This window comes from Neophocaena asiaeorientalis, unplaced genomic scaffold (assembly GCF_003031525.2).
Source record: "Neophocaena asiaeorientalis asiaeorientalis breed wild unplaced genomic scaffold, Neophocaena_asiaeorientalis_V1.1 scaffold598, whole genome shotgun sequence".
Lineage (NCBI taxonomy): Eukaryota > Metazoa > Chordata > Mammalia > Artiodactyla > Phocoenidae > Neophocaena > Neophocaena asiaeorientalis.
The window spans coordinates 1,202,801-1,229,303 of record NW_020173036.1 but is presented as its reverse complement, the minus strand read 5'-3'; the positions used below and the strand labels follow the sequence as shown (position 1 = coordinate 1,229,303).

Here is a 26,503-nt window from a genome sequence, read left to right as displayed (position 1 = left end):
TTTTTTTTTTTTTTTTTAACATTTTATTTAATTTTTGGCTGCGTTGGGTCTTCGTTGCTGCATGCGGGTGAGCAGGGGCTACTCTTCATTGTGGTGCACAGGCTTCTCATTGCGGTGGCTTCTCTTGTTGCCAAGTATGGGCTCTAGGCTCACGGGCTTCAGTAGTTGTGGCACGCGGGCTCAGTAGTTGTGGCTCTTGGGCTCTAGAGCACAGGCTCCATGGTTGCGGCGCACGGGCTTAGTTGCTCCATGGCATGTGGGATCTTCCCGGACCAGGGCTCGAACCCGTGTCCCCTGCATTGGCAGGCGGATTCTTAACCACTGTGCCACCAGGGAAGCCCCCCTTGTCATTATTTCTGAAAATCGCTTAAGGTTACTTCTAGCCCTTTGTTTCTTGGAACAAGAGGTGGAGTTATTTGTTAAATTTTGTATATAAATAATAAAATATTTGAGCATTTTTGTTGGACATACAAAGAGACATGGTATTTGCTGCCTCCTGGAGAAACTTTCGACATCATTGGGAAGACAAAACATACATATGACACACAAATTCAGGGCCAAGCAGTGGCCTATGGAAATGAATGACTCTCCTTTGGGGACCTGAAAGTGAGTAGAAGTCCCATTCTTGAAATTGGAAGGAATTTTGGAGACTTGAATGGATACTTTCAACCTCCTTTTTAGCCTTTGTAGGCTAGCAATGGATGAGATGCAGCAGCAGCAATATATTGTAGTGGAAGGAGCCCAGCGTTATGAGTTAACGCAGCTAGATTCTGATCCTCTCTTTGCCATAACTAGCTAGGTGACATTAGTGAAGGCTCTTGGTTTTTTTATGCTTTAGTATGTGTGAGGAGAAAATAAGGTCTGCTTAGTCAACTTTATAGCACAAGGGTTTTGTCAAAATAAGATGGAAAATAGATTATTAGTGTTTGAAATATTTAAAGTGCTATCTAAATGTGAAATGCTGTTCAGTCACTTAAATATATCATTCTTTTTTTCTTTTCTGAAAAATAATTTATTTAAGGAAGTAGCAAGTAACTGATTAATTCTGCAAAAGAATAGACATTAAAACACCTAATATTTTTCTCTCCCTTCCAGGTAGCCAGATATATATATGTGTGTGTGTGTGTGTGTGTGTGTGTGTGTGTGTGTGTGTGTGTATGTGTATATATATATATTTTTTTTAATTAATTAATTAATTTTTGACTGTGTTGGGTCTTCATTGCTGCACGTGGCCTTTCTCTAGTTGTGGTGATCGGGGGCTAGTCTTCATTGCGGTGCAGGGGCTTCTCGTTGCCATGGCTTCTCTTGTGGAGCGTGGGCTCTAAGCGTGTGGGCTTCAGTAGTCGTGGCACGCGGGCTCAGTAGTTGTGGCTCATGGGCTCTAGAGCGCAGGCTCAGTAGTTGTGGCTCACGGGCTTTGTTGCTCTGCGGCATGTGGGATCTTCCTGGACCAGGACTTGAACCCATGTTCCCTGCATTGGTAGGTGGATTCTTAACCACTGCACCACCAGCGAAGCCCGGGCAGATATATTAACCAGGCCTCTTGATTACCCCAAGGGCTAGACCAATGCAGTGAATTACTTCATTGCATAAAACAGAAATTAAAACATATCATTCTTGTAGAGAATTGCTTTTATTCTGTACCTGTCATAAATTCTTTTTATGTAAACATCTATGTGGTTTTAACCTCTTTTAATTGATGACTCCACTGATTTTGATCTTTTAGTTCAGGCATTCTATGCCAAGTGGCCTTTATTTTTCGTCCTCCAGTCACTTTTTACATATTCTTAACTATTGTGGTCTTCTTAAAGACTACAACAGATTATTTGGAGCCCTTTAAGAAAATCATCAGCCGGGACTTCCGTGGTGGCGCAGTGGTTAGGAATCCACCTGCCAATGCAGGGGACATGGGTTCGAGCCCTGATCTGGGAAGATCCCACATGCTGTGGAGCAACTAAGCCTGCGTGCCACAACTACTGAAGCCCACGTGCCTAGAGCCCGTGCTCCACAACAAGAGAAGCCACTGCAATGAGAAACCCGTGCACCACAATGAAGAGTAGCCCCTGCTCGCCACAACTAGAGAAAGCCTGTGCGCAGCAGTGAAGACCCAACGCAGCCAAAAAAAAGAAAATCATCAGCCAGAAGTCACCTGGGAGAAGATACCTTGTCCAATCCTAGGCTCTCACAAAAGATCACTGTTAAGCAACAAATGAAGATATTTACTGACCTATTGTTTACTGTCCTTTAGTTACTTTAGTGCCTGAAATTCAGGAGTAGCAAATTCAGATGTCCCCAGTTTCCCCTGATTAATCAGTGAAGCAAGCCAGATGGACAATAAAGGTGGGGGATTGTTTCAAACAGGGGACAGCGCGTGCTCTGTCTAAAGGGGACACTGCTACTCAGTTCCAGCCTGTGTTACCTTGTAGGAATTTGGGCTTAGGGTTGCCAGATCTTTCCATTTCTCAAAAGAAGGCTGAAATCTGGATTTTACTCTGTTATCTCTTACTTTTTTTTAAAAAATAAATTTATTTATTTATTTTTGGCTGCATTGGGTCTTTGTTGCTGTGCACGGGCTTTCTCTAGTTGCGGCGAGCGGGGGCTACTCTTCGTTGCGGTGCTTGGGCTTCTCTTGTTGCGGAGCATGGGCTCTAGGCTCACGGGCTTCAGTAGTTGTGGCTCATGGACTCTAGAGCACAGGCTCAGTAGTTGTGGCACGCGGGCTTAGTTGCTCTGTGGCATGTGGGATCTTCCCAGACCAGGGCTCGAACCCGTGTCCCCTGCATTGGCGGGTGGATTCTTAACCACTGCACCACCAGGGAAATCTGATTATATCTTACTTTTAAATGTGGGCTTCTAACTAAAACACCTACTGGGCCAAACAAAATGTCCATCTGTGGGTCAGATTCGACTCTCAAGCATTTGTTTGAGACCTTTGTGTACTTGCTTCACTATTTTTTTCCTAATATATTTAACTCATCAGTCCATCTACTTTTACATTCTGCCCTTTCTCTTCTGTGAGCAGAGTGGTTGGTGGTACATGTGGGGGCATGTACCATTTCCATTGTGGAGGAGCATGCGTTTGTAGGAAGTTTCAGAGAATGGAGCAAGTTAAACTCAGTTGGGGGTTTCCAGATATGGAGAAAAATGGGATGCAACTTGATCTCAGAAAATTGACAAATGTAATAACAGGTCCAGTGACCAAGGAGGTGGAAAGTATAAAATAAATCTTACATGTATAGTTTTCAAAAAAAAAAAAAAAATAGGATGCATTGAGATGTGGCTGCGTCCAAGAGTGATGTTAGTGATAAATTCTGTGTTTTGCTGGAAGGCCTGAGAGGCAAGTTTATGGGCTTTTTGTGGTCTTTAGTATATCTAGCTGTTGCTTGTGCTGGAGAGGAGTTGAGTGAGGGGGAGCAAGCGGCCACCTGAGGGAGAAGGGAAGGCTGCTTGTGGAGTATAGGATGTGCCTTATCCTGCAGCAGTTGCTTGTGGAAGAGGATTGAGACAGCTTTGGTGATAGCAGAAATTATGGAGAGTGTAGAACCCTGTATTGAATGGTTGGTTTGTGTTTTTTCCCCCATTCTGTCCTATTTTTATTGTCTATGTCATATTTCCTGTTATGTTACTCTTCAGGTAATGTGACACTGGGTATTCAGCACCAATTGCTAAATGTTCTTTTGGGAACAGAGCAGTATAAGTATTCAGCACTTACTTTTACCTAGAGTATATTAAATTGGTTGTTGTACATAAATCTTAATAAATAGCTAAGTCCAAGTTTTGACATTTGTCTTGTTGGTTACTGTAGGAAGGAAGGAGGATACAGTTTAAAGAGGCCCCCGTGACTTTCTTCATTCCCAGTTTTAAGGCTCCAAATGTGGAGACTATCCTACTTTCCAGTTCAGTTTTTAGATGGTTTCTAGGTTGTGTATGTTTTTCCGAGGCCATGTATACTGTAGATCAGGAAATGAGGTTTGGTTTGATGGGTGTAGACTTGTTCTCTAAGCCTTCTAGGGCATAGGATAACCTATGGTGGTTGGCAGATTTCTTTTAGTGATTTTTCTCACTGTGTTACCCCAGCCATCTTGAAAGATCATGCTATCCTAGAATTGGATATAAATTCCATAATCTAAATGAAAGTGCTTAACACAATACCTGATATATCACAGTTAATACTGTTTGAATCTGAATGACTCTCTAAACAGGAAGACATGTACTTCTGCCAGGCATTTATTAGCATGTATAAAATCACATTATGACTTTAAAATCTGCTTTGTATACCACATAGACTTTGAATACCACCTTAGATAGTACCACCTTTGATGCTTAATTCTTTGTGATTTTGGACTCTCAGAGCCCTAAGTAGCTTCGTATTTATTTTAAAAGGGAGGATAAGGGACTTCCCTGGTGGCACAGTGGTTAAGAATGCAGGGGACACGGGTTTGATCCCCGGTCTGGGAAGATCCCACATGCTGTGGAGCAGCTAAGCCTGTGCGCCACAACTACTGAGCCTCTGCTCAAGAGCCTGCGAGCCACAACTACTAAGCCCGTGTGCCACAGTTACTGAAGCCCATGTGCCTAGAGGCCGTGCTCTGCAACAAGAGAAGCCACCGCAATGAGAAGTCCACACACCACAACGATGAGTACCCCCACTCGCCGCAACTAGAGAAAGCCCACACGCAGCATCGAAGACCCAACCCAGCCAAAAAAAAAATAATAATAAATAAATAAAAGGGAGGATAAGGGTAGATTTGATGAGTTAAAAGTCATTTTGAGCAGTTTTACAAATAAGGCATTTGATGAAATAGAGTTAACACTGTTTTTAATCAAAAACAAAGTATATTTATAAAAAGTCTTGATTTTCTTTTGGTATGGCTCTTAAAACTGATTTTGTCCAGTTATTTTTTAAAGGATGGCAATATCTTGGAATAACTGTGTAATTTCCAATGAAATTGGCTTCTTCATGATATATACTACTCAACTGAGTGGAAAGGAAAAATATTTTTATACTTAAAATAATTATGAATTATTTGAAAAGTGTCCTCAAATATGAGACTGATATAAGTGGATGTTAGAAAGCATTTATGCACCCTATCTGGGAATTTTAAGAATTCTATCTGTTATTCATATTATTAGATGATCATCCACAGTTGCTGAGGCAGTAGAGCGTCCTTGGGAACTTCCTGGGCTGGTTTTCCTCTCTTTGTTTGATCAACTTGGTAGGGCTTTGGGTAAAGCAGTTTGGGCCAACTTGTAAATACCACCACAAAATAAATTCTACTTACAAAGCACAAATACCAGTGTATTTAGGTTCTGTTGGCCAGTAATAGTGTAGTCCTACAAATACAATAAAAATGTGAAATAGTAACCTTTCAAAGCAGTCTGAGGGGTGCGATTTTTTAAAGGGCGAGGGAGACTTCTCCACTCAAATAATTGTTTCTTTAGTGCAGTTATCAATTGTAATTGCTTGCCATGACATGCCCTTTTAAGTCCTTGGCCTCTTTGAGCTAAATAAATTCTCTTCATCTTCTTTCAATCCCTTAGGAACAGTTGAGAATCAGCAGTTTTAGGGTATTTGGGAGGAAGGTTTTGTATCCATAAGTGGTGATTATAGAAATCTGTGTATAGTATTTCTGTGCTGTTAAGTCAGCTCTTGACTGTCTTTCCACTGACTTAAATCTCTACCCTTTTCTATTGGTAGGTTAAGAAAATTAGTAAAGGTAGAAGATAAGGTTGTGACAGGGCTGGAACAAATAGGAAGCTTTGTGACCAGCAGATATTTTCTTCTCAGTTATCAGACTAGAGTCTTAGCAGTGTCATGAGTCTTCTGTCTTCCACAGGTGATCAATGGAAGCTTGTTATTAGTTAGGTTTCTTATTACCTGAAGGCAACAGGGGGTCCCGTACTAAGAACACTTGTTGTTTGTTTTCCATTTTAGTGTTACAGTGTAATCGGACTTCATTGGCTTGAAACACTGATTATCAGGTTAAAGCAGGTACTAATGACTCAGTAAGCTAGTTTTTTTCTGAGTCGTAGTGTGTGAACTAGTGCCCTAGGGGAGTAGATTTAAAGGGGTTTCTCCATTTTAGATGTAGCAAAATTCAAGGGTTTTTTAAATTTGGAAAATAAAATTTGTATTTCTATAAGATGCATTTATTGTGTAAAATGTAACATCAACAACTGGAGGAGGCCAGAGAATTTATCAAGTCAGACTTTGATGCTACTGCAGAGTGTATTTTTGCCACAGATGCTGAAAAAGACAGCAACTCAACATAGGCCCAGTAGGGGAGACATGATAATATAGTCCTTTGCCAATCTGTCTTGAGTTCCTTTAGGTGAATTTTAATATTTGTGGATTTAAAAAAAAAAGGAGTTCCCTGGTTGCCTCGTGGTTAGGATTCCTGGCTTTCACTGCTGTGGTCCTGGGTTCAGTCCCTGCTTGGGGAACTGAGATCCTGTAAGCCGCATGGTGTGGCCAAAAAAAAAAATTTTTTTTTTTTGTGGATTAACTGGTTTGTGCCTTTTTGGTAACTGTCAAAAATTTGGCTCCACTTTATATCATTTGCGTATCACTGGATTTCAGCATAATTGGGGGACTAGAGAATTGTAAGCTGGAGAATAGAAAAAGGAAGGTAGGGCAGAGGGCAGGCCGGGTACTTGGAGTTTTCCCAGTAAGGCCAGAAGGTGAAGAAAAGTAAACCGAGGCCAGAAAAACTGTGCTCTGTTGGCCTCTGTGTTGCAGGAGGGAACTGGGATGTGCCAACAGTAGTGCTTTGGCAGCAAGCCAGTAATTGGTAGAGCAAAGACAATGTAACCCTGGCTAGTGGAGAGGGATTTAAGAAAGAACCACCATGGGCATGGGTGTGTCACATATAGTTTATCCAAAACTCTCCCTGCAGTGGGCCTAGGAAGCAGAACCATATAAGGAGTCAAACAGTAAATGATGTTGAACATTTGATGGTCCAGACCTAAGAAAATAAAATTCCTTGAATGGGTAGTACATGCACTTAATAAAAATTTGAAAGATACAAAAGATAAAATAATGAAAAGTAAATCTACCTCCTACCCCTGACTCCCAGCTAATCAGCTCCCTTCTCAGAAATAATCACTGAGTTTCTTGCCCAAGAGATCTATGTATATGTAAGCATTTACATATTTCAAAGATTTTTTTCACTATAAAAGAATATATAAATACAGATAAACAAAGAGAGGAAAATAAAAATCAGCTAATCATCTCTAAGCCCACTTCCAGGCATAACCACTGTTAATAGTTTGATGTGTACCCTTTTAGGGCTTTTAAAAATGCATATGAGCTTATGTACGTCCTCTCTTGCACTTTTAAAAATCATTTTAGTATTACATGAACACATTCCAGTTATTAAAAACAAATTCAAATATACATATTAAGCCAAAGTCTTCCTTCACCACTGCCTCCAGTTTTATCCCTTCCACACTGGTAATGGTCATGGTTATCTACATGTTACAATTCTTTGAGCATTATATATATAATATATAGCTGTAGATGTATATTGTTGTGTTTTTCTTAAATGAGATCCTACTATTTGTATGATAGTTGAAAAAGCAGTATCTTGTTACGTTAATGTTGTCTCCATGATTACCAGTTAGGTTGAACACTTTCAGATGCTTAGTGAACATCAGTATTACCTTTTCTGTGAATAGCCTGAACTATACGTAACATCTGGTGAACTGCTTTTGTTGCCCTCTATATTATTAAATATTCTTCTACCACACTGTTTTAAAATGGCTGTTAATATTGCATAGATTTGTCATAGTATATATAATTTATACCTTTATCATTGTTATGATGCTTTAATTGATATGATGCTTGGGAAAGCTCATACTTCTAAGATCCTATTTTGAGAGCCATTTTAGTCAGATTAATACTGTTATAGTTAAGTAAAAGCATTAGCCATTTTGGTTACTGTCATAGACAAGAGTGACATTTACTTATTTAACCATTTTGTTGCATATATTAGATATGGACTCAGAACCATTAATAACTGCTATCTTTTCCTGTGGTTAACTACTGGTAGCCTTGCCTAGACTTAAATGTTCCTGAATCTGTCTACTTACGCATAAGTTACTTGGACTTCTGCATATGTCTTGTTGGGCCCATTAAAACAGAACCTATTTGTTTTTCTAGTTTTCCCTACGTAAATCTTTTTTAGGCAGCTAGTTGTGCCTAGACAAAAAATACGTTAGGAGAGCAGAAAAAGATCATTGTGATTTTGAGTAGAAAACATCCAGGAGAAAAGGTTTAAAACTTGGGCTGAGGAACTTTCTTGGTGGCGCAGTGGTTAAGAATCTGCCTGCCAATGCAGGGGACACGGGTTCGAGCCCTGGTCTGCGAAGATCCCACAAGCCACAGAGCAACGAAGCCCGTGCGCCACAACTACTGAGCCCGCGCTCTAGAGCCTGTGAGCCACAACTACTGAGCCCGTGTGCCACAACTGCTGAAGCCTACCCACCTAGAACCCATGCTCCCCAACAAGAGAAGCCACTGCAATGAGAAGCCCGCGCACCGCATTGAAGAGTAGCCCCCGTATGCCGCAACTAGAGAAAGCCCGTGTGCAGCAACGAAGACCCAACGTAGCCATAAATAAACAAACAAACAAACAAATAAATAAATTAAATTTATTTCAAAAAAAACCCCCAAAACTTGGGCTGAGCAGTAAAGGGTGGGAGAATTCAGAGAGGAATAAGAGATTATTCCCAATAAGGGGGAAGCATGAGGAAAGATAAGCAAGTGTGTTTGGGAGGAGAGTGGTTCTATAAACTGAATGGATTGAAGTGTTCAAGTCAGAAAATCCTAAGAAAAAAGTTGGAAGGGTGGTTTGAGCCAACATTTAGAAGGTATTTAATTACTGCCTTATTAAGGGTTTTGGATATATTTTGTAATAGGTAGGATGCTTCTGAAGCATTTTGAGCAAGGGAATCAGAGAAATATTAGATGATATTAGGCAGGATGAATTGAGAATCAATATGAGGAAGGAGAAGCTAATTAAGGCATTCATTACATTTAAGTGAAAAACAAGGGCCAGGATTATAAGCAACAGCAGTTAGAATGGAGAGGAAGCTGTCGATGTGAATAATCATATGAGCAAAGGTTTGTGGGGAGAGAGAGTTGAAGTAGAAATAATAAGCGTTTTTAAAAATCATCATTATTGAAGTAGAAATAAATACAGTTCATTCAAGTATATAATTTGGTATATTTTGGTAAATATACATAGTCCTGTACCCACTACCACAATTATGATATAGAAAAATTTCATCACCCCAGAAAGTTCCCTTTTATCTCTCTACAGATAATCCTCTCTCCTTCAGCCCAGGCTCCTGGCAGCCTCTGATCTACTTCCTGTTTCTGTAGATTTTTGGTTTTTGTTTTTTCTTTTTCTAGAGTTTCCTGTAAATGGAATCTTACAGTCTTTTGTACATGGCTTCTTTCACTTATTATAATGCTTTTGAAGTGCATCCATGTTTTGCATGTTATCAGTGGTTCCTTCCTTTTTATTGCTGCATAGCGTATGGATGTACCACAGTCTGTGTATCCACTTACTGGGTGATGGGCACTGGATGGTTTCCAGTTTGTGGGTGCTAAGAGTAAAGCTGCTCTAACATTGGAACACAAGTGTGTGTGTGAACATATGTCTTCATTTCTCTTGAGGAAATATTAAGAGAGGGATTGTTAGGTCATGTGATAATTGTGTGTTTAACTTTATAAGAAACTGCCAAATTGTTTTCCAGAGTGGGTGTATCATTTTGCAGCAGCATGTAGGAGAGTTTGAATGGTTCCACATCCTTGTTAATGCTTGCTGTCATCAACCTTTGTAATTTTAGTTAATAATGAAGTTTTAAGGCAGAAAAATAGAGTTAATAAAATGGAAATGTCAAGTGGGGGAAGCTAATTTGGAGATGATTGACAGCAGGAACACTGGTTTGAGTTTTGGTATTGAGTTTTATGTGTCTCCGAGTGGAAAAATGACCTCAGAAGTTCTATCACTTCTCCTACAGGACTTTTAATAGAATGATACTTTGGAGTCAGATGGTCATGAGTTTGAAAATTGGCTCTGTTACTTTCTCTATGAGCTTAGACAAGTTATTTGTTTTTTCCAAGGTTTAGTTTTTCCCACTTGTTAAATGGGAAATAATATATGGTTGTACTTAGAATAGGTGCTAATGCAAAGTTAGCACTCAGTGGATGGTGGCTGTCATCATCATTATCATGATTGGTAATTAAATATATGTTTTATGCCCCCGCTAACTTGTGACTTTCTTGCAAATCTCTGAATTTTTTTCTTTCCTAACTCATCTCCCCAACTGTGTTCATTCCCCACCACAATGGCCAGAGTGATTTTGTTAAAGCACTAATCTTACCAGGTTACTTACCAGTTCCAACACTTTCTGTGGCTTCCACAAGTGATTACTTCCACTCATCCTTGTCTGGGCATAAATATCTCAGGAAAGCCTTGATTAGGTCTTCTGTTAAAAAATCCAGTACCACCTATAATTCCCTTTTTACCATTTATTACTACTATAATTATTTAATCTTTCCCTTCTCCACAATACTATGAATATAAAATCCATGAAGGCTGGCACTTGGTAGGTGCTCAGTTCATTTGTTGAGTAGATTATCTTCTTTTAACTTCTTTTAGGGCAGAGACTTCATATTTAAATCTAAGTTCCTTCTGACATCTAACATAGCGTTCCGCAACCTTTCTGGCACCAGGGACTGCTGTTTTTCCATGGACACACGGGGGTGGGGTTGGTTCAGGTGCTAACGTGAGCAATGGGGAGCAGCAGATGAAATTTCACTTGCTCACCCACTGCTCATCTCCTTCTGTGTGGCCCAGTTCCTAACAGGCCGCTGCCTGTTACCGGTCCGTGGCCTGGAGGTTGGGGATCCCTGATTTAACATATTGCTTTCCTTTTTTTTTTTTTGCAGTATGCGGGCCTCTCACTGTTGTGGCCTCTCCCGTTGCGGAGCACAGGCTCCGGACGCGCAGGCTCAGCGGCCATGGCTCACGGGCCTAGCCGCTCTGCGGCATGTGGGATCTTCCCGGACTGGGGCACGAACCCGCATCCCCTGCATTGGCAGGCGGACTCTCAACCACTGCGCCACCAGGGAAGCCCTCCTTTATTTTAAAATTAATTTTTATTGGAGTATAGTTGATTTACAATGTTATGTTAGTCTCTGCTGTATAGCAAAGTGAATCAGTTATACATATATTCACTATTTTAATAAATTCATTTATTTATTTATTTATGGCTGCATTGGGTCTTTGTTGTCACTCTTTTAGATTCTGTTCCCATATAGGTCATTACAGAGTATTGAGTAGAGTTCCCTGTATTATACAGCAGCTTCTTATTAGTTATCTATTTTATACATAATAGTTTGTATATGTCAATCCCAGTCTCCCAATTTATCCCTCCCCTCTACTTTTCCCCCTTGATAACCATAAGTTTGTTTCTACATCTGTGACTCTATTTCTGTTCTGTAAATAGGTTCATTCATACCACTTCTTAGATTCCAAATATAAGCGAGATCATATGATATTTGTCTTTCTCTGTCTAACTTACTTCACTCAGCATGACACTCTCTAGGTACACCCATGTTACTGCAAATGGCATTATTTTATTCTTTTTTATGGCTGAGTAATATTCCATTGTATATATGTACCACATCTTCTTTATCCATTCCTCTGTCAGTGGACATTTAGGTTGCTTCCATGTCCTGGCTATTGTAAATAGTGCTGCAGTGAACATTGGGGTGCATGTATCTTTTCAGATTATGGTTTTCTCCGGAGATATGCCCAGGAGTGGGATTGCTGGATCATATTGTAGCTCTATTTTTAGTTTTTTAAGGAACCTCCATACTGTTCTCCATAGTGGCTGAACCATTTCACATTCCCACCAGCAGTGCAAGAGTGTCCCCTTTTCTCCACACCCTCTCCAGCATTTATTGTTTATAGATTTTTTGATGATGGCCATTCTGACTGGTGTGAAGTGATGCCTCATTGTAGTTTTGATTTGCACTTCTCTAATAATTAGTGATGTTGAGCATCTTTTTATGTGCCTCTTGGCCATCTGTATGTCTTCTTTGGAGAAATATTTAGATCTTCTGCCAATTTTTTGATTGGGTTGTTTGGTTTTTTTGATATTGAGCTGCATGAGTTGTCTGTATATTTTGGAGATGAATCCTTCATCAGTTGCTTCATTTGCAAATATTTTCTCCCATTCTGAGGGTTGTCGTTTCATCTTGTTTGTGGTTTCCTTTGCTGGGCAAAAGCTTTTAAGTTTAGTTAGGTCCCATTTGTTTATTTTTGTTTTTATTTTCATTACTCTAGGAGGTGGATCAAAAAGTTTTTGCTGAGATTTATGTCAGAGAGTGTTCTGCCTATGTTTTCATCTGAGAGTTTTATAGTATCCAGTCTTACGTTTGGGTCTTTAATCCATTTTGAGGGTTTTTTTGTGTATTGTGTTAGAAAATGTTCTAATTCATTCTTTTATATGTAGCTGTCCAGTTTTCTCAGTACCACTTATTGAAAAGACTGTCTTTTCTCCATTCTGTATTTTTGCCTCCTTTGTCATAGGTGCATGGGTTTATCTCTGGACTTTCTATCCTGTTCTATTGATCTTTATTTCTGTTTTTGTGCCAGTACCATACTGTTTTTACAACTGCAGCTTTGTAGTACAGTCTGCAGTCAGGGAGCCTAATTCCTCCAGCTCCATTTTTCTCAAGATTGCTTTGGCTTTTTGGAGCCTTTTGTGCTTCCATACAAATTGTAAAATTTTTTGTTCTAATTTGATAAGGATTGTGTTGAATCTGTAGATTACACATATTGCTTTTTACAGCATACATTTTTAAAAAAAATTTATTTGGCTGGGTGTTAGTTGTGGCATGCAGGATCTTTTAGTTGCGGCATGCAGGCTTTTAGTTGTGGCATGAGGGATCTAATTCCCTGACCAGGTATCAAACCCAGGCCCCCTGCATTGGGAACATGGAGACTTAACCACCGGACCACTGTGGAAGTCCCTATAGCATACTTTTTTTTTTTTTTTTTTTTTTTTTTTGCTGTACGCGGGCCTCTCACTGTTGTGGCCTCTCCTGTTGTGGAGCACAGGCTCCGGACGCGCAGGCTCAGCGGCCATGGCTCACGGGCCCAGCTGCCCTGCAGCATGTGGGATCTTCCCGGACCAGGGCACGAACCCGTGTCCCCTGCATCTGCAGGCGGACTCTCAACCACTGCACCACCAGGGAAGCCCTATAGCATACATTTTTAACAGATACTTTTGAATCTAAGTAGTAGTTCAAAATAAGCTATGTAACTTAGTAGAATTATTGAGTCAAATATGATGAAGAGTTTTAAAACTTATTTTAGTATATTTCCATTTTGGCATTAATACTTCATAGAAATTTTAGAAAACATAGTAGAGACAAAAGAAAACGTAAGTGTATGGCAGAATTTCTTGGCAGATGCTTTCAGATCGCTTTCCAAGAGTTTTATTGGTATACTCTTATCAGCAGTGTTTGAGCAGTCCTGTTTCTTCTCCATCTTGCCAGAATTTTAAAAGTTTATAATTTGATAGATGAAATTGGTGTCTTACTTTAATTCCATTTATTAATTGCTCTCCATTGAGCTGTATTGTTGCCTTTTTCATATTAAATTCATTCTTGTATTCCTGTCATATCTATTTTAACTCCTATAACTTTAAATATATTTAATATGTGACAGGGCTAGTCCTCATTAGTTTTTGTCTGTGGATTTTTATATTATTAGAACTCTCTCTCTCTTTTTTGGGTGAAACATTCCCTCGTGTGTTTAACTGCTTGTGTGTTACTTTTTCTTGGTAGAATAACTTCTAACATACAAATATCTTTTTCCTTTACTTACTTCTTATTCTCTGTAATTCTGTAACCTAGTGTAAGAGTTCCAGCTTGCAGACCTAGCATATGGAAAAAATAAGGACACTTTATTTATGTGTTGCATTTAAGCATATACATGCGTTTTGTGTGTGTGCGCATGTGTGTATGTGTGTGTAGGTATGTTTAAGTTGCCAGTTGGTGTCTCTTGAGAATAATTGTTCTTATTCTGAGATTATGCCTTCAGTGGTCTTATTTAGCAAAATAAAAGGGTTGTCACCCTGTGTTGGTCTCCAAAATTGTTTTTGGAACTTGTAAAATCTAAAAACATGAGAGCCATTACTTTATCTCACACCGAAATGACCCTCTTGGTGGTGATGGTATAATACAAGTTTTGGTCATTGAAAAACATAAGCTGGAGTCATAGTTATGGGGATTAGGTTTTTTAACATCAGTATGCAATACAAACATAGCATTTAGTCAGAATTACCTTTACAAATTAATTAGAAAGTAAATGGTACCATGTTGGAGACTTTTCTCAGTAAGTCCATCATATTTGTTTTTTTTCACGTAAACACTGGAAAAGATCATTTCTTTACGTGGAAATAAGATGAAACAATTTGCTTTCATTTAAGAGCCATGTTGCACAAAACTCAGCCATCTTTCACCAATTAGAACCAGTGACACTGCATTGAGAGACATGCACTATGGGAATTGAAACCAAAGGAGAGTCATGTCTTGCAGATTTCACCAGTTTTTGCATACATTCATTTTTTATTTTCTTGTATGTCTATGTGTATAAATAAATCTAGGACATTAAAAAAATAATTTTAAGATTAGTTTGGATTTACAGAAAATTTGCAAAGAAAATACAAGGAGTTTCCATATAGTTCTCATCCACTTTCCCCTGTAACATCTTATATTTGTAGAGTAGATTTGTTACAACTAACAAACCAATATCGGTTCATTACTATTAATTAACGCTGCATTTTATTCAAATTTTACTATTTTTCCCCTAATGTCCTTTTTTAGTCCCCGGATCCCAACCAGGATACCAGATGACCTTTAGTTATTATGTCTCTTTAGGCTTATCTAGACTATGCCAGTTTTTCAGATTTTTGTTTTTGATAATCTTGACAGCTTTGAGGAATACTGGTCAGTTATTTGTAGAATGTCCCTCAGTTTAGTTTGGCGTTTTTCTTGTTGTTTAGTTTGTCATGATGTTTATCTCATGGTTAGCCTACAACTGAGGTTATAGGCTTTTGAGAGGAAGACCACAAAGGTAAAGTGCCATTTGTGTCTCCTCATGTCAAGGGTGATGCTATCAACATGACGTTATCACTGTTGATGTCGACCTTGATCACCTGGCTGAGTAATGTTAGGTTTTTCACTGTAAAGTTACTTTGTCTCCTCCTTGTCATACTGTACTCTTTGGAAGCAAGTCCCTAGGTACAACTTACATTCAAGGTGTGAGGGGACTTAAATTCAACCTCCTGAGGGGAATTAATCTGCAGAAATCATTTGGAAATTCTTCTAACAGGTTTTTTGTTGTTGTTCTTAGTTTATTTATTTATTTATTTTTAGCATCTTTATTGGAGTATAATTGCTTTACAACGTTGTGTTAGTTTCTGCTGTATAACAGTGAATCAGCTATACATATACATATATCCCCATATCTCCTCCCTCTTGCGTCTCCATCCCACCCCTCTAGGTGGTCACAAAGCACCGAGCTGATCTCCCTGTGCTATGCGGCTGCTTCCCACTAGCTATTTTACATTTGATAGTGTATATATGCCCATGCCGCTCTCTCACATCATCCCAGCTTACCCTTCCCTTTCCCCGTGTCCTCAAGTCTGTTCTCTAGGTCTGTGTCTTTATTCCTGTCCTACCCCTAAGTTCTTCAGAACTGTTTTTTTTTTAGATTCCATATATATGTGTTAGCATATGGTGTTTGTTTTTCTCTTTCTGACTTACTTCACTCTGTATGACAGGCTCTAGGTCCATCCACCTCACTACAAATAGTTCAATTTCATTTCTTTTTATGGCTGAGTAATATTCCATTGTATGTATGTGCCACATCTTCTTTATCCATTCATCTGTCGATGGACACTTAGGTTGCTTCCATGTCCTGGCTATTGTAAATAGAGCTGCAATGAACATTGTGGTACATGTCTCTTCTTCAGTTATGGTTTTCTCAGGGTATATGCCCAGTAGTGGGATTGCTGGGTCATATGGTAGTTCTATTTTTAGTTTTTTAAGGAACCTTCATACTGTTCTCCATAGTGGCTGTATCACTTTACATTCCCACCAACAGTGCAAGAGGGTTCCCTTTTCTCCACACCTTCTCCAGCATTTATTGTTTCTAGATTTTTTGAAGATGGCCTTTCTGACTGGTGTGAGATGATATCTCATTGTAGTTTTGATTTGCATTTCTCTAATGATTAATGATGTTGAGCATTCTTTCATGTGTTTGTTGGCAATCTGTATATCTTCTTTGGAGAAATGTCTATTTAGGTCTTATGCCCGTTTTTGGATTGGGTTGTTTGTTTTTTTTGATATTGAGCTGCATGAGCTGCTTGATTACTTCGGGGATTGATCCTTTGTCAGTTGCTTCATTTGCAAATATTTTCTCCCATTCTGAGGGTTGTCTTTTCATCTTCTTTACGGTTTCCTTTGCCGTGCAAAAGCTTTTAAGTTTCATTAGGTCCGATTTGTTTATTTTCTAACAGGTGTTTTTTAATTTTATGGAAACAGCATGAGTACTGAATCAGTCTAACATATCTGTTCTTCACAGGGTGGGAAGCCCCGTAAACACCGGAAGGATCGGCTACAAGATTTAATCGATATAGGCTTTGGCTATGATGAGACAGATCCATTTATTGATAATTCAGAGGCTGTGAGTAATGTATCTTTAATATAGCAGCAATTCTTTATTTGGATAGTAGAATTCAAGGAAAAACTAAATGTTTCAGCAAGTGTTTTTACTAACTAATCCCCTTTCAGTATACATCTAAATTGTTTCCAGTTTTATGTGATTACAAATAGTTGAGCATCTGTATACATTTCTCTTTGTGTACTTGAGTATGTATGTAAGATAATTATAGAGTATAAATATATGTGTAGGGTAAATTTCTAGCAGTGGGATTTATTGATCAAGGGGTATTTACATCTTGAATTTTTATTGATATTCCCAAACTTGGGGAGGTATATTTTTGAAATGACTTCCAGATAAGAACCACGTGATCTTGAAGACTGGAGCTATTGGGTTGAAGTTAATCTGGCAGATGTCTTTAAAATGTACTTAATATTTTTATTGCTGCCAAACCTTACTACAGTGGCGGTAATTGAATGCCAGGCCTTATCACTGTCTGTTTTGATCAAGCCCTACAGCTTTTGCACTGGAATCCTCTTTCTCTTATAAAAGAAAGAGGAATTCAGGAGAGCATTTCAGGACTACAGCAGTCCATTGATCACACAGCAAATAAATAAAGGCATGTCTTGTTAGGTGGGTCGGTAAGGTATATGTTCTTACATTCTTCTCAGTGTAGTAGAGTAATCTAATCCCTGGATTATATCCTCTGCAGTGTTCACTGATTACTTAGGATATACAGAAAGTGACCCTAAGGCCGCTGTTATACTACCTACAAATTAGTACCTCTTTTTCCTGTTACTACAGTGCTTGGTTGTGTAGATGATGACAAGGCATATAGTGGTAGGAGAGTGATAGGAAGGACTTCCAGCATAAGGTGTACAAGATACCCTGTCATACTCCGGTGTTATTTTGGTGTCCTGATATAAACTGGTTTACAAGCCTAGTCTGTAGAAATAAAATGTTGACAGTGCCTTTGGAGTAGAGAGGATTTCCTGTTACCAAAAATGTTGTCAGCCTTTTTGTAGGTTAGGGCATGGAATGTTTTCAACAGTATTGACCTTGATTTGGCATTCAAGTCAAAAGTCCTAGATTCTAGACCTCACTTGGTTTCTAATTCACTGTGGACCAGGAGCAAGTCTTTTATTTTAGCATCACCCAGTTTTCTCTGTTATGAGTGGCTTGCCCAGCAGAATTTGTACTCTGAGACTCAAGATAATGACACGCTGAAAAGCATAATGCAAGTATAAAGCATTGGTACTGGTGTTAACATTATATGTAAAGTAGATTTTTGAATTCTAAGTAACCCAAGAGGGAACTCAACCATATATAAATGGACATTCCATGTACTCAGGTTTACATAAATAGAATTTTTAAAAAATTAATAAACTTGGGACTTCCTGGTGATCCAGTGGTTAAGACTCTGCACTCCCAATGCAGGGTGCCTGTATTCAATCCCTGGTCAAGGAACTAGGGATCCTGCATGCTGAACTAAAAAAAAGAAAAGATCCCACATGCCGCAACTAAGACCCTGTGCAGGCAAATAAATAAATAAATATTTTTTAAAAATTAGTAAAGTTAATTTTTTTAGAGCAGTTTTAGGTTCACAGCAAAATTGAATGGAAGGTGCAGAAATTTCCCATATACTACCTGCCCTCACAACACAGCTTCCATTATCAGCATTCCCCCACCAGAGTGGTATACTAGTTACAGTCCAAGAACCTACATTGACGCATCATCACCCTAAGTGCATAGTTTACCTTAGGATTTACTCTTGGTGTTGTACATTCTATGGGTTTTAACAAGTATGTAATGACATGTGCCCACCATTATACTGTCATACAGCATAGTTTCACAGCCCTAAAAAAGTATGTGCTCTGCCTATTCATCCCTCCCTAACACCTGCAGCCACTAATCTTTTTATTGTCTCCATAGTTTTGCCCTTTCCAGAATGTCATATAGTTGGAATCATATAGTATGTAACCTTTCATAAATAGCATTTTTAATATTTTCCTTTGTAGCATTCCAAATATTTGAATAAAGTGTTTTTCAAACATATTTTTATAACCCATAATTGGACCTGTGTATCAGTTTAGAGACTGTGGCCAGCATTTTTAAAGAGAATAAAATAGAATAGAATAGGAGCTGTTAACAGTAAACCACTGGTACATTATGTGATTTTTATTATGTGTGTGTGTTTGTACCATGCACTGGCTTTTGATGTGTAGTATATTTTCCACTTGGGTTGTGGTGAAGAAAATTTGAAAGCCACTGCTCTAATAAATAAGGATAAATTTTATAGGTATAAGTTGTATAAGTTATACAATTACTGACATTTATAGGACAAGTTAGGTCCCTGTTTTATACGAGGAAATTGAACTAAAGCACAGGTTGTTTATTGACTTGCAAAATAATTTTGTATCATTGTCCTTAATAGATTATTTGGTTCTCATTATAATTCAATAATTCAGACATAAAACACTTAGGAGCCAACCAAATAATTCTCTGTTTTTTAAAATGATTGTATTGCCAGTTGGCCATTTTTTTTTTTTTTTTTTTTTTTTTTTTTTTTTTTTTGCTGTGCCACGTGCCTTGTGGCCTTGTGGGATCTTAGTTCCCCGACCAGGGATTAAACCTGGGCCCTCAGCTGTGGAAGTGTGGAGTCCTAACCACTGGACCTCCAGGGAGTTCCCACCAGTAGGCTTTCACTTTTCATATATTATTCGATAGAGAGTGATAATAATCTGGTTCTAATTAACTTTCAGAATTGTATACTACTTACTACTATAATATCTGAAAATAAATGCTTTTGAATATTATTTTTAGTCTAACACTTATGCTGCCAAATTTTTAAAAGACCGAAAGAAAATGTTTTTGTTATTGAGAAATAATAATAATACCAGACATGAGTAATGCTTTTATTTAGGTTATCTCTTTTAAATTTCACTAGAACTTTGTGAAATAAGTAATATTGTTCCTGTTTTACAACCCTGAAGTATTGATGTTAAGTGATTTATTCTTGGTCACAATAGCTAGTTGTTGGCAAAGGATCTAGTAAATCTGATTCTCAAGTTCAGTGATCCGTTGCCTCTTAATACATTGTACTTAAAAGGCTAAATTATGCAGAAGTAGAAATATAATGTACATGTGAAACTTGTGTAAGGTTATAAACCAATATTACCTCAATAAAAACAAACAAACAAAAAAACCCAGAATATTTCCTGTACCTTACAAAAAAAATGCTTGGCACATTTATAATTCACAGTGCAGTGAAGGCTGTGTATTAATCCTTGCTCTGTCACTTATTGGTTGTGTCACTTTAGTGTGGTTGCCAGATTTAGCAAATAAAACTACAGTCTACCCAGTTAAATTTGAAAAAAAAAACAAAAAACAAAAACAAAGGCTAAATCAAATATGCATAAAGAGTTTGTTCTCCTGAGAAGTGTTCTGATAGGGAAAGCACAGCAGAATACTGCAGAAGAAGACAGACATTGAACACATCCACATTGCCTGGTAACCTAGTGATGAGTGTGTTTTCCACATGAGATGCTGCTTGGTATAGTGGATGGGCTGGGAAACAGTCAGTGACTCTGCCATAAACTAATAAAAGTACTCTGGCAAGGGTCTTAACCTCTCTGAATTTGGTTTTCACTTATAAAATGGGAATATTTATTTTCCTTGCCTCAAAAGGGTATCAGGAAGATCAAGTGAAATAATTTATATGAAGAAGCGTTGAAAATTATAAAGCAGTATACAAGTATATGTAAGCAAAAAGTACAGGTGTATTTATCTTATCAAAATGACACATTTTCAAAATAATTACTACAGAGCCTTTTCACTTTTAATCCTTTACTCCTCACATCACTCCTTTACTTGCAGATAGTACTGGGCCCTTTCTGAAGGTCTTGCCTGTAGGTCTTTGTACAGTAGTAGCCTCTCAAGTGGAGCGACAAGAAAGGAGTACATTCCTTTTTTCTTTTTCTAACTTCATTCCTTTTTGATTCAATATGATTAAATGTACATTCTTTCTTTTTCCATTTTCCATGTAATTTAAAATGATACAGGTTAAAATCACAACTTTTGTACTTAGCCTTAATATTTTTAGAATAATTAATATGTTCTGTATATTTTTTGCCCATGGCAAAGAATTTTCCTTACAAATATGACTTTCTTAAAAACTAATTATGTAATATGAAGAAAACCCTTAAATAGAGTTCTGGGGAACCCAGTAGCAGGTATCTTGCTTTTGTTAGATAAGTAGTTCCTTTTTTTCTCTTCTGCCATGAACATCTTCGTTTAGTTAAGACTGGCCTTCCATTTAATGATTGTTTTTTCTTCATCTTCATCAGGTGAGATAATGATAAACCTTAAAATCTAGGCTTAGAGTACATTCAGACTGATTTAGACAATTTGAGTCTGTTTTGCGAAGCCAAGTGCCTCCCTCATTATGGGCCCTCGGTGTATGCTTACCGAACAGGGCAGTTCTTTTTCTACTTCCCTTTAAAACATATATATATATGCTATTTTTCTTTTATATGTTTAAAAAATATTCCCTACTTAAAAGCTTAGAGCTAAGGCAGAAGAAATAACCTTTTATTTTTTATAATCTCTTTATGAGTAAAATTATATACCAATATGGTAAGAAATGAAGTTAATTTGCTGCCTGGACATTCAGTCATTTGTTTTAACTTGTTTCAATTTCTCATCAGAATCATTTGTCATTAAGAATAGCAGTGATCCTTCAGTTTTTCTCGGCAGATGATATATTTAGAATCTGCTTCAGTATTCCAGAAGTTCATTTCTTAAATATTGAATGATCAGAGCTCATTTCTATTCCAGATAGTAACTTTTTCTTTATTTATTCACAAACATCCTCATTGCAGTTAGTTTTGCAGTTAAGATTTAAGGAAGATTCTGACATGGTGATTGAATTTCTTTGACATACTTATAGAATTAAAGATAAGATATATCTGAAGCCTTTTTTTTAAACCTAGTATGACGAATTAGTTCCTGCTTCTCTAACAACAAAATATGGAGGGTTTTATATCAACACTGGCACTCTCCAGTTTCGCCAAGCTTCAGATACTGAAGAAGAAGATACTACAGACAACCAAAAGCACAAGCCACCCAAAGTGAGTTTATCCAACATTGCACCAGTAATGAGAGCATTCAATTAAAAGGATATATTTTTTGATTTTTACTTGTACTTTACAGCTGTGAATATAAGGAAAAGTAAAATGCTAACCATTGTTTAATGAATTTATAGTTAATTACATGCTTTAAAGTAAAATTATGTAGATATGGGGAAATTTATTTTTATATCATAAAATTCTATTATAATTTTAATATAATTATAATATTTTCTTTTAAAACTTCTCTCTCCATATCTAGTCTAATAATCTGTTTCTGGATAAGGTTGAGGTTTTAGGATACGTTAAGACTTGATATGGAAATGACTGTTAATAGCTGTTACTTTTCCTAAGATGTAAAGCAAATTTTATAGAATATATATATTGTATTTGGGAAATTAATAGAATGTCCTTAGATAAGCGTTCCTTGAAGTGTGAGCCAAAGACATATTTGTACCAGAATCACCAAAATGTTTGTTAAAAATGCAGATTAGGGCTTCCCTGGTGGCGCAGTGGTTGAGAGTCCGCCTGCCCAATGCAGGGGACACGGGTTTGTGCCCTGGTCCGGGAAGATCCCACATGCCGCGGAGCAACTAAGCCCTTGAGCCACGGCCGCTGAGCCTGCACGTCCGGAGCCTGTGCTCCGCAACGGGAGAGGCCACAACAGTGAGAGGCCCGCGTACCACAAAAAAAAAAACAAAACAAAAAAAACCAAAAAGGCTCTACCAAACCTTTAACTGAACCAAAACCAGGGGTGGGAGTTCTCATGGACCCAAAGAATCTGCATTTTTAACAAGCAATTCTTATGCACCCTGAAATTTGAGAAAAACCACTTGCCCTGGATGCTGGATTGATAACATCAGCGAGTAAAGCAGTAGTACTTAGGTAAGTTATGCATTTAATCATTTTGTAGATTCCCAAAATGAAAGAAGATGATATTGAGTTGAAGAAGCGGAAGCGGAAAGAGGAAGGGGAAAAGGAGAAGAAGCCAAGGAAAAAAGTACCGAAACAACTGGGGTATGTGAAATTAGACATAATGAGGGAACTAGTGTTGTAGCATGACAAACTCTCCTTTTAGAAAGATATATTTAGCATTAATTAGTTCAGCTTAGCTGGGTCTAATTTAATACAGTATTTATAAATGTCAGTGACCTATCAACTTATATTTTAATAATATTTATTAATAAGTATAAGTCATCTTAGAGATGTTTTAGATCAGATTTACAAATTTGTTAAGTATTTTGCTCATTACAACATTTTATCAACAGGAACCAGTTTGAAAAGATGGTACAAACATTGAACATGTTATTTTAATTTTCTTGTACTAAAACTGAGCTTAGATGTCTGGGGATTGACAATTGGCAGTAGTCTTTGTATAAACGATTTATGGTCGTTTTAATATTTTTTTAAAAGTCATTGATTTTACTTAGCTATTCTTAACGCTTGTGACTTTAGGTAATGATATGGCCTCTAAAAAACCAAGTAGAATTTCTCAAAAGCCTTATTAAGTCATAAGAGGGAATTCCCTGGCGGTACAGTGGTTAGGACTCAGCACTTTCACTGCCGGGGCCTGGGTGAAATTCCTGATCCCTGGTGGGGAACCAAGATCCCGCAAGCCGCGAGGCACAACCACGAACAAAAAGAAAGAAAAAGAAAAGAAAAAAAAGTCATAAGAATAAATGTTTGTACCTTGCAGTCATAAAGCTACCATTTGTCTCTACTTCTCTATGGCTTTTTTTGTAGAGTCAAGGTAGAGTCAAGGGACAAAAACTTGTGAGAGGCTGGGTTTTCCTCCCCTCCCTAGCAGAGGAGGTACATCTGAATTTGGGGCTGTCAGTATCTCCAGAGTTGATGTAGGGAGGTATTTATCCCCTCCTAAACATGAGATTATAGTGATCCCTGAGTCATTAAGAAATTATTAAGGAAAATAAAATATTACTACTGGTTGTTTTAAATATTCATTATTTACAAGTAAACTTCTTTATGAACAAAAACTGTAAGTAATGCCTTTTATTGAGTTTATCATTTTCTCAACTTTGTAAACTGATTTCATTCAGCAAATATTTACTAAGTGCTTACTGTGTACCAGACACTGTCTGGGTTTTGGATATATAACAGTAAATGAAACACTGGCCTACCTGTAAGGCACTAATAATCTTTTAGGTTCTGTAGTGCACGTAGAAGCATATAAACCATAAAATTTAGAAAAGATTTTTTAGAGAAGGTGATAGCTAAACAGAGACTACCCTTTCCTCTTAGTCCCTATAGGGAGAAAGTTGTCATTGAAAATTACATGTATCTATCCAAAAGCCTCAGAACACTGTTCCTAGAATGGAAAGTGAAAAATGATCAGAAGGTAGTAGCAGATAGAATAGGGTCTGGATAGAAGACATGGTAATGAATGAAGGCTCACAGATTGACACAGACATTTTGCATTTCTTTGGCAGTTTGTAGCACAAACCACCTGGGGTACCAGTGTGAAGGTGTATTATGTAGGTTTCTCTGGTTGTAATCAACTCTGTTTTCAGCAAAAGTGCATTTCTTTACTTCGTTAATTCTTTAGGTGCCTACTTTATAGATGTGCTAAAGAATGAACATTCCAAACAGAGTAGTAAGTTCAACTTTGTATACTTCCATTTCCTTTTATTTTTTTTAATTTTGGCCACGCTGAGGGGCTTGCGGGATCTTAGATGCACGACCAGGGATTGAACCTGCATCCTTGGCGGTGAAAGTAAGGAGTCCTAACCAATGGACCGCCAGGGAATTCCCTAACTTCGTATACTTAATAAACCAGAGCTCTATTCAGTTTTGTTTATTTCTGTTGACGTTATTTCATTTTCTTCACTCTAATGGCCATTCACCTGCCTTTCGTAAGTGACAATCCAGATGATGATGAAGATGCCATTGTAAAAGTGTAATTTAGTAACAAATTTGCTTCCTCACCTGTCAAATGATTATTTTAATTCTGTGCCTGCTTATTGGGGTTTTAACCTTTAAAATCATACATAGCCTAACTGGTCACTTTTTTCTTCACAGAGTTGTGGCTCTAAATTCACACAAATCTGAAAAAAAGAAGAAACGTTATAAAGATTCTCTTTCTCTAGCTGCCATGATAAGAAAATTTCAAAAAGAGAAGGATGCATTAAGGAAGGAGTCTAACCCTAAAGTCCCAGTGAACTTCTCGACCTCCTCTATGCATAAAACCCCCTCTGCTGCTGTGGCATTGGGGAATGATGTCTCGGACTTAAATCTGAATAGTGCTGATCCGGACCTCCCCATTTTTGTTAGCACAAATGAACATGAACTATTTCAGGAAGCTGAAAATGCCCTAGAGATGCTAGATGATTTCGACTTTGACAGATTACTGGATGCTGCTTCTAATGGTAGCCCCCTGTCTGAGTCAGGAGGAGAGAATGGAAACACCACCCAGCCAACCTATGCCTCTCAAGTTATGCCCAAGGTGGTACCTACACTCCCAGAGGGTCTGCCTGTCCTTCTTGAAAAGCGTATCGAAGACCTCCGTGTAGTAAGTGTGATAATTTTCTTGTGTTGTGTTTGCTGCACAAACATAATAATTACTTTCAGGCAAAAATAATAACCTATGACCCTAACTACTTAGAAGTAACTTTATTTTCTGTATTTCCTTTTAAGCATTGACTCTATGCGTAGTCTTTTTCTTTTAAATATAGTTGTAACATGGATAAAAGTTGGTTTTATTATCTCACTTCACTTTATATTTTTCTGCATAGGTTTCATAAATACATACATAGTCATGTAAAGAAAATAGAAGAAAGGTAGGAACAAATAGTAACAATGCAGAAGTGTTCTTGAACTTGGTCCCGACTATTGTTAACAACTAGTTATTCTACAATCGATTTTACCAGCTAGTCCTTACCAGCTAATCAGCAGCTTTAGTAAGCATACATTGTGTTCTCACTAGACAAACTTTTAAGAGTTGAGATTTTAGCATTTCACAGTAGATTCCTCTCCCGATTGACTTGGGTACATAATCTTTATTTAACTAGCTGCAAATCCAGGTATGTCAGTACACTTCTCCCTTTAATCTCAGGGAAATATAATTTTGACTTAAAATGTTTCAAACCTTGCTTAAAATGCCCTTTTTAAATTACTTTAGCATGTTTGTTTGAACCCATGCCATGTTTTAGTCCTCTTTTTTTTTCTCCTGATTACAGAAGTTGTACACTCAATATAAATTGTTTTTTTTGGCTGCACCGGGTCTTCCTTGTGGCTCTCGGCCTTCTCTAGTTGCGCTGCGGGCTTAGTGGCCCCAAGGCCTGTGGGATCTTGGTTCCCTGACTAGGGATCGAACCCTCATCCCCTGCATTGGAAGGCAGATTCTTAACCACTGGACCACCAGGGAAGTCCCAATTGTTTTTGTTTTGTTTTTTTTTTTGCGGTACGCTGGCCTCTCACCGCTGGGGCCTCTCACCGCTGGGGCCTCTCCCACCACGGAGCAACAGGCTCCAGACGTGCAGGCTCAGCGGCCATGGCTCACGGGCACAGCCGCTCCGCGGCACGTGGGATCCTCCCGGACCAGGGCACAAACCTGCGTCCCTTGCATCGGCAGGCAGACTCCCAACCACTGCACCACCAGGGAAGCCCCCA

The 26,503-nt window shown here is 38.2% G+C and overlaps 1 protein-coding gene across 1 annotated transcript in view; it reads left to right on the top strand.

Moving 5' to 3' along the window:
- The window catches only part of UBN2 (ubinuclein 2), a 68,978-nt gene that overhangs the window by 9,725 nt on the left and 32,750 nt on the right, over positions 1-26,503 (top strand). Inside the window, exons 4-7 of the mRNA XM_024742493.1 lie at positions 16,674-16,775; positions 21,743-21,880; positions 22,791-22,894; positions 24,914-25,403. Coding sequence (XP_024598261.1) covers positions 16,674-16,775; positions 21,743-21,880; positions 22,791-22,894; positions 24,914-25,403 — 834 coding nt within the window. The remainder of the gene's footprint in view (positions 1-16,673; positions 16,776-21,742; positions 21,881-22,790; positions 22,895-24,913; positions 25,404-26,503) is intronic.